The sequence below is a fragment of the Onychomys torridus genome, chromosome 7, assembly GCF_903995425.1.
Source record: "Onychomys torridus chromosome 7, mOncTor1.1, whole genome shotgun sequence".
Classification (NCBI taxonomy): domain Eukaryota; kingdom Metazoa; phylum Chordata; class Mammalia; order Rodentia; family Cricetidae; genus Onychomys; species Onychomys torridus.
The window spans coordinates 114776520-114789097 of NC_050449.1; the positions used below are offsets into that span (position 1 = coordinate 114776520).

Consider the following 12578-nt stretch of genomic DNA (forward strand, 5'->3'; position numbering starts at 1 on the left):
ACACTCAACATAGACTAAGCAGAGGATGAGTGCTTTCCAAATCTGATGAAGGTGGTCTCATGTAAAGCCAGTGTGTGGAAGGACAGCTTGTCAGTGTCTGTCCCCAAAGACATGGACCCCTGTGATCTAACGGCCGCTCCTGGACCTTTCCTACTTTTCTATGGTTAAAGAAATGGAGGAAACATATTTATTCATCAATATGATGGCAGACACATGGTGGAACACCAAGTTCCCTACAAAAGAAACACACTTGAATTAACTCAGAAATCTAGATGAGCAAATACCCATACAACAGTAAAGGTGCAAGGTGGTACAGTCCCCATTTGTTTGAAGTGTTCTCTTGAATAATACCTGAGGGTGCACAGTAAGGAGAGAAAGCTGGGGAGACTGCAGCATGGGATAGAAAGGATACCTAACAAAAATTCAACCAGTCCTCAAATCCAGACACTGAAAATAACGTATCTCTTCTTCTCAAGCTCTCCCTTTAGGGAAAATAAACATGAAATGTGCAAATTGCCCCAGAGAAGTCTTTTCTCACTTTATGGTGTGTAAAGAATTGTTCTAACACTTTAAAAAGTATAAGCCACCAGAGTCTGAACCAACAACCAGGGAGCCTGCATGGGACCTACCTCGGCCCTCTGCATATATGTGATAGTGTGTAACTTGGTCTGTATGTGGGACTCCTGGCAATATGAGCAGGGGCTGTCCCCAGTGCTTTGACTGGCTTTTGGAAACCTTGTCCTCATGCTGGATGGCCTTGCCCAGCCTGAATACAGGGGAGGTGCTCCGTCTTAAGGCTGCTTGATATGCCTGCTGTGCTGATGTCCACAGGAGGGAGGCCTGCCCCTTTCTGATCAATTACAGAGGAGGGGTGGGTTGTGGGGGACAGATGAGAGGGGGGAAGAGGAGGAGAGGAGGGAGGGGAAGCTGCAGTCAGGATGTAAAATAAATAAATTAATGAATTAAAAAAAAGTATAAGCCACATTGACCTAGGCATTTAGAATACAATTTAGAACATACAAGAATAACGGCTACAGCTCGCTTTAGGGAAAACCAAACCAAAACAACAGTTTTTTACACACACACACACACACACACACACACAAATCAAGACAATTTATCCTAAGAAAGTACTCCAATATTTAAAACAAAAGGTCAAAAAGACTCAATTTTGGAAAAACGCCATTAAACCAAGGCAAATCCACATCCCAAGACAGAGAGAATGGGAGACAGAGCTGTGTGGGTTCAGAACACAGAGGCCAAGGAGGAGGCAGGCAGAGACCCAGCCCTGAACCAGTCTTATCAAAGGTCTGATGTCCACAGAAATCAATACTGTAGAAAAATGCAAATGAAAAACTGTCCTATCTGAAGAGTCTGAAGGCACACAACAGCAAACCAGGCGGGCAGCCTTTGCCTGGCCTTGCTTTGAGCGGGCAGGCTTGAGAGCACATCTGGCAGCAACTAGGAAATGTGGAGTAGTTCTTGAGGCTCTGCCACAAGGGGTGGGAGTAGTGGGGGGTGAAAAAGAAAACCAGATGCAGGGACCCAGAGCTGGGAGGCTGGAACCATAGTTCCAAGGTCTTGCTGCTGCATACACTGGTGTGCTTCATCCTGACGCCACCATCACTATCAAGGGACTGTTACACCAATGCTCATCCACATTACACACTTGGTTAGGATGTCCTATGTTACTCTATGTTTGTTTATGGTCACCTCAGTGAGGTCCGAGGGAACAAGAGCAGGACTCCAGGATGAGACCTTTCCTAGCTCCACCCACTGTGATTTTCACTGGGTATAAAGTGAACTTTGCTGACTTGAAGTAACTGTGATAGGTAATTTACATGGAACATCAAGCTGACTGGATTCGGCAAGAACCTGGTGAGTATTGAACAGGACAAAGCAGGCGACTTAAAGGCACATATGAGGCTGTAAACTCTGAACAACCAGGACTAATAAAGAGCATTAAGAGAAGACAAGTGAGAAGCTGGCTGACAGAGACTTACTCAGTGACTTCCCGGGGTACAATTTGGCCTGGGGGTAACCAGGGATCATCTTCTCATCTCTAGCTCTAAGATTCTCAAGTTCATGTTTGATAATGAACTGACACTCGGCCATTGTGAGGAAGTCCTCATTGTTATCTAAAATAGAACAAAACTTTCTGGTTACTTTCTTAGTAGAATATAAAATTAATAATGTTCAAATTGTTATGCTTGTGGTTATAGAAATGCCATAAACATAAACAACCTACGGAGCTGCCAAAGTTCAAAACTGGAAAGTTAACAGACGGCAAAGCACCTAGATATGAGGGTACCGAGTCGGCTCTGATTTCTAACACAGCCTTCAGTCATTTCAAAGCCTCTCTGGCACCAAAAGTCCATTAGCATACACTGCCCTGGCTTTACTTGGAGCCAATGATCAAAGGCTGCATTCTGAATTGTAGGATGTTTTTAATGGGGAAGGCAGGGGGTGGGAGTGATACTGTGCAAGCTTGCACATTCTTGAGCTGTACCAATGTTTCTAACTCAGATGGACAAGCTGACTTAAGTCACATTAGCCTTCCTCCCTTCTAGAACCAAGCATCGTGGAGAATAAAGTTTATAAGAAAACAGCAGCTCTGACAGACAAATCTTTCTTAGAGGAAACTATTACTTATATCACCGTATCTCTGAGGTGAAAAGTTCTGCAGTGAGTTGGTACCAAGAGGCCCAATTACATGTTCTAACTCCAACAGCACTGCCAGGAGCCCATGCACTTTTGAAGCAAGTGCCCCTCCTTCAGAAAGCCTGAGGCCCAGATTCACTCTTTGAGATGCCCTTTAAATGCCAGAACATGCCCATCATCCCACCACATCAGAAAGAACCAGAAAACTCAAGAAGTGAGGTTTCTAAATACTGAGCTCTTACATTTGCCCATGCATATTACTAAAATTAGAACCATATAAATAAAGCACACATTCTAACTTGTGTTTACCTACTCCAGAGAGGGAGTAAGTTATAGCCCAAGGACTCCACACAGCCAGCACATTTATTTACTTATGGTCAAGGGCTACTGTTTTCCTCCAAACAGCAGAACTGAGAAACTGAGTACAGACTAAGGTCCACAAGCCTAGATCTTGAGTATTTGGTACTATGCAGACCCTGATTTCATCAAACACTTCTATGCAGCAAACACATTTGAGTAGAAAAAAGCCATGGTGCTCACCGTGGAAGCCTTTAAAGTTGTGGCGGGTTCTGTAGGTGAAGGCCCGCATGGCAGCATCTGTACACTCCTTCACCAGTCCTACTGCTTCTGCCCCAAGTAACAGTCTGATGCTGGAGGCACCAACGAGGTATAAATTCTGGTTTTCTATTGTCTCTTTCTCATACTTATTTAACAGTGGTCTAAACAGCAGCTGGGCACCTGTCAAACACAAGATAGTGCAGTATAGAACAAAACAGACATAAACTTTCAAAAGATGAAAATCTATAAAAATATAATGTTTCTACTTGGCATAAGGAAATGAAATTATACTAGCAATTTAAATCTATTATCCAATTAAAAAAGAAATATAAGAAAGTTGGGAATAGGAGTCAATTGCTTGTATTTGTGAATATGTGTACATATGTGTGTATATGAGTGCACATGTGAATATATACATGTATGGATGTGCATATGCAGGCCAGAGGTAATGTTGAATGTCTTCCTCAATTGTTCTCCTCATTTTTGAGACATGGTCTCTCACTGAATGGGAACTCACCAATTTAGCTAGATTGCCTAGCCAGTAGCTCTCAGGGATACCGCTGGTTCTGCAGTCCCTGTTCTGGGATTTCAAAATTTCACCAGTGTGCTAAGTACTAGAGATACAAAGAGGTCCTCCTGCTTGCAAGCCAAGCCCATTCCCCACTGAGCCATCTTCCCATCCACCACTGAGCCATCTTCCCATCCACCACTGAGCCATCTCCCCAGTCACCACTGACCCATCTCCCCAGCCCCTATTGACCCATCTCCCCAGTCACCACTGACCCATCTCCCCAGCCCCTATTGACCCATCCCCCTAGCCAACATTGACCCATCTCCCCATCCACCACTGACCCATCTCTCAGCCCCTATTGACCCATCTCCCCAGCCCCTATTGACCCATCTCCCCAGCCCCTACTGACCCATCTCCCCAGCCCCTGATGACCTATCTCCCCAGTCCCTACCGAGCCAGCTTTCTATCCTACATGAACCGTCTTCCTAGCCCCTACTAAAAGAAGCACTGAATTGGTTGGGCTGTGTTCAAGGCTGTTCCTTGCATAAGGGTCATACCGTCACCAGGCTGCAGCTTCCTATACACACTGCTGTGTGTCTTTTCCCAGTATACCTCTTATGCCTCCAAGTCTCAGCAAAGTGTCATTGGCATGGAAAACCAAAGCTGACCCTCTGAGTGTAAGGAAGGCCCCTCTATGGGAGGAGACTTGGTGTAACTTCCAGGAGGAACTACCTGCCACTGCTGTTGTGAAAAGTCAGTCTGGCAGGTGACTCTCGGCTTTCACTCACCAAAGTTTCTGTCTTATTGCCTAATCTGCACTTTACAACTCTATTTTCTGTGCTCTGGGTAAGTCTCCCCTTGACACACTGACATAAGGGACCCCTGTCAATAGTTTTACTGGAGGAAACTCTCTGTACTCCTTTGCTCTATTGGCTAGGTATGTCCAGAATTCTAGACTACGGCCCTTTCCTTCAGACATCAGACACTTCTGGGAAGTCGGATCCTTCTGGACCTGGCTTTGTTTTCTTTGTTCCTGCAAGACTGTTACATCTTCACCCCCAGGGACCTGGAACTTTCATTGCTACAGCTGGTCCCAGGCTACCTCTTTCTCTGAAAGCTGGAATGGTCCCTAGATCCTCTCTACTGATTTCTCCTTATCTCCCCATCCTTCTATTTGGTGTGAGCTGGCGGTGCTTCCCTCACCCTTCCATTTTGCTCTTTGGTCTTGGAGGTCTTGCTAAGGTTATTGCATCCACTTTATGATTTTTCACATGCGATTTTATGTTTTCACTCTGTAAAAGTTGCTTTTCCTACAAGACTGTCTTTCGAACACATTCTTCATTTGTGGGTGGCTTCTCTTTCTGCCTCTGAGGGCTGAGCTTTTCATCCTCCTCCTGGCCCGCTGCCCTTCATCTTCTTCCCCATTTCCCTGTGTCAGACATGTGACCATCTCTTCTCTTGGCTCTTCTTTAAGAAAGGGACCCCAAGAGACTGAAGTCCTGAGAGGTTAGGTAGATTCATCAAGCATGGCCTTTAATGGGTAGAGGCCTCAACAGGTTACTTCTTGGACAATCCCCTGGTTTCTCTACAATTCATTCTTTTGTCCTAAATAGGTCAAGAATATGTGCCCAGAATTATTGGAAGTCTTGTTCCTGCATTTTATAAACTGAATTAAATGTGAGGCTAGGGGTGGGAGAGGAATATGGTGTCTTCCTTCTCAGTGGAATCTCGCTGTAGGCCTCCACAGAAGCCTGGCCCCACCATCCCAGCACCCAACCCTCCACAGAGAGTGAACCTGAGGTTCCTAAGCAGCATCTGTGGAGGCTGTGGAGACCCTGGGTTTTTTTCTAGAGCCCCACAGCCCTCTCATTCTGCAGTCTCTAGGGTGCCATCCTGCTTCCCAGTCATCTCAAATCCAACAGGCCCCTCACTTTTATATTTTTAAAAAGCAGTTCTGGGTTTTTGCTTTGTTTTGTTTCCCATAGTTTTAACAGAAATTTAAAAATAATAAAATCAAACAGTGGTAGTAAATGTGCATCCTCCCCCTAGGGATCCACGGCACTTTCTCCCACAATTGCCCATCTGGAGCAGTGCAGCTGTTCCTTCTCCCTATTGTCCCTGAAGACACAAGGCCAGAGCAAAGGAAGCTAGGAACTCACTGGGCTTACTCTTAAATCACAGAAGGGTGAAGAGGAGGCTCCAGTCCAATTGAAAATATCTCAAATTTCAGCAAATACTCTTTCCTTTTGGTTCAATTACTTTTAAAAACATGTTGTATTGCCACTTTGATTTAAAAAGTCTATTCTTAAGGCATCAGTTTACAGTCATTGTTAAGGGCTTGCCTTCAGCCCTCAGCTGCCACAGCTGGTAGTTCTGTGTATTCTGGGGCTGTCTGGTTACCCAAAGCCCTCAGTTTTTTCACCAGTCCAAGCTCCTGCTGCCCTTCAAGAGAGAGCTAAGCCACAGAGTCAGAAGTTGTCTCCACCATTCCACAAAGCACTGTCAAACTATCCCTAACTCTTTGCTCTCCTTCTTTTATTATAGCAGCCACAAATTGTGCACGGCTCTGACAGTTCATCCACTAACTGGATTTTCACTGGACATTCTAGAAATTAGTGTTCATTTTACCCACCTGGACAGCAGTGTCTAGAGGCAGAGATCAGATGTGTCCTTCCCTTGGCGTCACAACAACCCATGGTGCTCAGCACATCATGTCTGCTCACATGAAAAGTACCTATGATGCTCCTACCATGCATGTGCCATGCTCCCTCCAGGCACTGTCTTAGGCATGGCCTTTAGAAACACAAGGAAAGCCACTCACACCACAATTTGGTGGGGATTTTCAGTCTAGTGGTGATTTAAGATCTCCTTTCAAGCCCCAGACAGGTAATACAGAGCCAAGAGACAGCGTGTAAAACACATTTGCCAACACACATCAGTAACTAATAATGACTAAGCTGATAAAGTAACTATTTCACAAACCTCCATCTTTCTTTTTAGCAATAATTCTGTTTTTGAGCCATTCTTTGGTTTCTTCTTTGACATCTTGGGCGAGTTCTATGACCACTAGAGGTGTGAAGGAACTCTCACAAGTATCCAAAGTTGATAAAGTCAGTTTCATCTTTGACAAACTTACTGAAAATTAAAACAAAAAGCAAAAGCTAGTTATTATGGGAAGAAAGAAATATACTAGCCACCGCACTATTCCCGCTAGGCAGAGTCACTGAAGAAACTTTGTTCAAACTATACACGCTAAAAGTGACACACTGAGTAAGAATACAGTCAGGATTTCTACTTCTGGGCAGCAGATGGACTCAGACAAACCCTTCTGCTAACCAGACAATGTACTCACACACACATGCACACACATTCTCTCTATATATACTTTATATATATATATAAATATATATATATATATACACATCACATATACATTCTCTCTCTCTCTCTCTCTCTCTCTATATATATATATATATATATATATATATATATATATATTTTTTTTTTTTTTTTTTTTTTTTTTTGAGACAAGGTCTCACTATGTAGCCCTGGCTAGCTTGGAATTTGCTATACAGATAGACCAGGTTGACTTCACACTCCTAGAGATTCACATACCTCTGCCTCCTGAAGGCTGGGATTAAAGATGTGCACTATATGTCTATACACACACAATTGAAAACATCTGTCTGAATTTCACTGTAAATGACGCAGTGAGAACAACAGCACCCACAGTCAAAGGACACAGGGTACAGCTGTGTTTCCTGGGAGCAGCTGCCACACTAGGTGAAGGACACACAGAGGGAAGCAGGGTTTTTGTCAGCAGGGAAAGGTCACTTTACTGACTGCCCACTGCACAGGAGGGGCTGGCCTAAGTATCTACTCACCTAATTCCACTAAATCCTATTAATAGACACACAATTTATTACTTTTTCCTTCTTGGTTTTTAATAAAAGAACTAATTAACGTGTATGTACCTCTATGAGTATATGCACATATGTGTGCCGTGCTTGAACGCAGGTCTTTGTATTCTTCAGTTATAGGTATTTGTGTGGCCCTCAATTTGTTACATTGTAGATACTGTGGCCTGACACTTAATTCAGCAAAATTAAATGTTTCAAGATAAGATAACAAATGCTGGGGCTGGAGAGATGGCTCAGAGGTAAAGAGCATTGGCTGCTCTTTCAGTGGTTCTGAGTTCAAATTCCAGCAACCACATGGTGGCTCACAACCATCTATAATGAGATCTGGCGCCCTCTTCTGGCACTTTTAGGCATACATGCAGACAGGACACTATATAGAGAGTAAATATTAGGGAAAAAAAGATAGCAAAAGCTACCAGGGCTGTAGAGATGGCTCAGCAATTGGGAACACCAACTGCTCTTCCAGAGGTCCTGAGTTCAAATCTCAGCACCCACATGGTGGCTCACAACCATCTGTAATGAGACCTGGTGCTCTCTTCTGTATATATAATAAATAAATAAATCCTAAAAAAAGGACCAACCCCCAGGTCCTCTCCACCCCGGAACTCCCATCTGGACCAGAGGTGAGTGCCTGGGGTTATAGTCAGAGAGGCAACTGCCCCTGGGTCCCACCGCTGGACACAGGCCATCCCAGGAGGACCTGCCCAACCTGGCCCCAGTATCCGGCCAATCAGCGGGCCCTGCTGGAAAGCTCCCCTTTTCCAAGACTGCAGGCAGACACTGCAGTCTCCACACCCTGCCCCCACACCCACCTGCTGGAGACCCCAGCCACTTCCTGAGAATCAGAAACCAGCCCCCAGCTTCTATCCTGCCCTAGAACTCCCATCTGGACCAGAGGTGAGTGCCTGGGGTCACACCCAGAGAGGCCCACACCTGGGTCACAGCCCAGGGTACCAGCCATTCCAGGGAAGACCTGCCCAACTGGGCCCCAGGTTCTGGATATAGGGCAGGACTCCCACCCCCACTGGGAAGGTTCCCCCTCTCCAAGATCCTCTGGTGAACCCTACAACCTCCACGCCCTGCCCCATATCCATCTGCCCGAGACCTCAGCCACTTCCTGAGACTTAGAAACCAGCCCCCAGCTTCCATTCTGCCACGGAACTTCCATCTGGACAAAATAAGGAGACCCCAGGGACTTCCCAAGACTCAGAGTTCAGCCCCCCAGCTCCTATCCGGCCAACACTCTCATCTGGACCAGCACTCCCATCTGGCCCAGAGCTTCCATCTGGACCAGAGAGAGGTTCCCTAAATCTGTCAGCTCTCTCTGGAGCAAGTACACTGATAAGACCAAGAAGAACAAAAGAGGAGATGGGCAGATGTCAAGGCAGAAGTACATACAACAAAATAAAGAATAATACAGCATCACCAGAACGTAGCCCTTCTCCAACAGCTAGACCTGAACATCACGGAATGGAAGGAGAAGAAGAAAACAACCTTATAAGTAACATCATGAAGAGGCTAGAGCCTTATATAGAAGAAATCAAAAATAAAGTAGAGGAACAGACAAACAAAAAAATGGGAAGAACACTATAAAAAAAACTAGAGGAAAGGACAATTAAAGCAGAAGAAAACAATAAATCCTTGAATGAAAATCATGAAAAAGCAAGGGAGACAGTCCAAGACATGAAGAGGGAAAGAGAAACAATGAAGAAGACACTAGCAGAAGGAATGCTGCAAATAGAAAATATGAGTAAACAAACAGGAACTTCAGAGGCAAGTATAACCAACAGAATGCAAGAGATGGAAGAGAGGATCTCTGGTGTTGAAGATACGGTAGAAGAAATAGATTCATCAGTCAAAGAAAACATTAAAACTAACAAAGTCATGACCCAAAATGTCCGAGAAATTTGGGACACCATGAAAAGACCAAACCTACAAATAATAGGGATAGAGGAAGGAGAAGAATACCAGCTCAAAGGCACAGAAAATATATTTAACAAGATCATAGAAGAAAACTTTCCCAACTTAAAGAAGGAAATGCCTATGAAGATAAAAGAAGTCTATAGAACACCAAACAGACTAGACCCCCCAAAAAAGTCCCCTCGGCACATAATAATTAAACAACTAAATATACAGAATAAAGAAAGAATATTAAGGGCAGCAAAGGAAAAAGGCCAAGTGACTTATAAAGGCAAACCCATCAGAATAACACCCGATTTCTTGATGGAGACTTTGAAAGCCAGAGGGACCTGGACAGATATAATGCAGACACTAAGAGACCATGGATGCCAGCCTAGACTAATATGCCCAGCAAAACTTTCAATCATCATAGATGGAGTGAACAAGACCTTCCAAGACAAAACCAGATTTAAACAATACTTATCCACAAACCCAGCCCTACAGAAAGCACTAGAAGGAAAATTCCAACCTAAGGAAGGCAGATACACCCATTAAAACACAGGCAATAGATAACACCACAGCAGTAAACCCCAAAGAAGAGAAGTACACACACACTACCACCAAAAATAAAAATAACAACAGGAACGAACAATCACTGGTCATTAATATCCCTTAATATCAATGGACTTAATTCACCTATAAAAAGACACAGACTAACAGAATGGATACGAAAACAGAACCCATCTTTCTGCTGCATACAAGAAACACACTCAAATTCAAAGACAGACACCTCCTAAGAATAAAAGGCTGGGAAAAGACTTTCCAATCAAATGGTCTTAAGAAGCAAGCTGGTGTAGCCATCCTAATATCCAGCAAAATAGACTTCAAACTAAAATCAATCAAAAGAGATGATGAAGGACATTATATACTCATCGAAGGAAAGATCCACCAAGATGAAGTTTCAATTCTGAACATTTATGCCCCAAACACAAGGGCACCCACATATGTAAAAGAAACATTACTAAAGCTTAAATCACATATAAAATCCCACACATTAATAGTGGGAGGCTTCAACACCCCACTTTCACTTCTGAACAGATCGGGCAAATTGAAACTTAACAGAGACATAATGGAGTTAACTGATGTTATGGCTCAAATGGACTTAATCAATATCTACAGAACATTCCACCCAAACAAAAAAGAATATACCTTCTTCTCAGCACCCCATGGAACCTTCTCTAAAATCGACCACTTACTTGGCCACAAAACAAATCTCAACAGATACAAAACAATTGGAATAACCCCCTGTGTTCTATCAGACCACCATGGTTTAAAGTTAGATTTCAACAACAGAAAAAAATTACAGAAATCCTACAATCTCATGGAAACTGAACAATGCTCAACTGAATCACCAATGGGTTAAGGAAGAAATAAAGAAAGAAATTAAAGACTTCCTAGAGATCAATGAAAATGAATACACCACATACTCAAACTTATGGGACACTATGGAAACAGTGCTAAGAGGGAAATTCATAGCACTAAATGCCCACATAAAGAAGCTGGAGAAATCTCACGCTAGTTACTTGACAGCACACTTGAAAGCCCTTGAACAGGAAGAAGCAAAGTCTCCCATGAGGAACAGATGCCAGGAAATTATCAAATTGAGAGCTGAAATCAATAAAATAGAAATAAAGAGAACAATACAAAGGATTAATGAAACAAAGAGTTGGTTCTTTGAGAAGATCAACAAGATAGACAAGCCCTTATCCAAACTAACCAAAAGACAGAGGGAGAGCATCCACATTACCAAAATCAGAAATGAAAAGGGGGACATAACAACAATGAGGAAATCCAGAGAATCATCAGGTCATACTTCAAAAACCTCTACTCCACAAAACTGGAAAATCTAAAAGAAATGGATAATTTTCTGGACAGGTACCACCTACCTAAGTTAAATCAAGACCAGATAAACCATTTAAATAGTCCAATAACCCCTAAGGAAATAGAATCAGTCATTAAAAGTCTCCCAACCAAAAAAAGCCCAGGACCTGATGGTTTCACTGCAGAATTCTACCAGATCTTCAAAGAAGACTTAATACCAATACTCTTTAAATTGTTCCACACAATAGAAGCAGAAGGTATATTACCAAACTCCTTCTATGAGGCTACAATTACCCTGATTCCCAAACAAACAAAGATGCAACAAAGAAAGAGAACTACAGACCGATCGCCCTCATGAACATTGATGCAAAAATACTCAATAAAATTCTGGCAAACAGACTCCAAGAACACATCAAAACAATTATCCACCATGATCAAGTAGGCTTCATCCCAGGGATGCAAGGGTGGTTCAACATACGAAAGTCCGTCAATGTAATACACCATATAAACAAACTCAAGGAAAAAAACCACATGATCATCTCACTAGATGCAGAAAAGGCATTTGACAAAATCCAACACCCCTTCATGATAAAGGTCTTGGAGCGATCAGGAATACAGGGAACATACCTAAACATAATAAAGGCAATCTACAGCAAGCCAACAGCCAACATCAAATTAAATGGAGAGAAACTCAAAGCAATACCACTAAAATCAGGAACAAGGCAAGGCTGTCCCCTCTCCCCATACTTATTCAATATAGTACTTGAAGTTCTAGCCAACAAGACAACATAAGGGGATTAAGGGGATACAAATTGGAAAGCAAGAAGTCAAGCTTTCCCTATTTGCAGATGACATGACAGTATATATGAGTGACCCCAAAAATTCAACCAAGGAACTGATACAGCTAATAAAAACCTTCAGCAACATAGCAGGATACAAGATCAACTCAAAAAAATCAGTAGCCCTCCTATATACAATAGACAAACAGGCTGACAAGGAAATCAGAGATACATCGCCCTTTACAATAGCCACAAATGATATAAAATACCTTGGGGTTACTCTAACTAAACATGTGAAGGACCTATATGACAAGAACTTTAAGTCCCTGAAAAAAGAAATTGAAGAAGATGTCAGAAAATGGAAAGATC

At 43.0% G+C, this 12578-nt stretch overlaps 1 protein-coding gene across 1 annotated transcript in view; it reads right to left on the minus strand.

Annotated features, from left to right (window-relative positions):
- The window catches only part of Ano10 (anoctamin 10), a 144697-nt gene that overhangs the window by 118240 nt on the left and 13879 nt on the right, over positions 1-12578 (minus strand). The window contains exons 2-4 of the mRNA XM_036192743.1: positions 6713-6865; positions 3202-3399; positions 2004-2138 (exon numbers count right to left, since the gene is read on the minus strand). Coding sequence (XP_036048636.1) covers positions 2004-2138; positions 3202-3399; positions 6713-6851 — 472 coding nt within the window. The 5' untranslated portion in view covers positions 6852-6865. The remainder of the gene's footprint in view (positions 1-2003; positions 2139-3201; positions 3400-6712; positions 6866-12578) is intronic.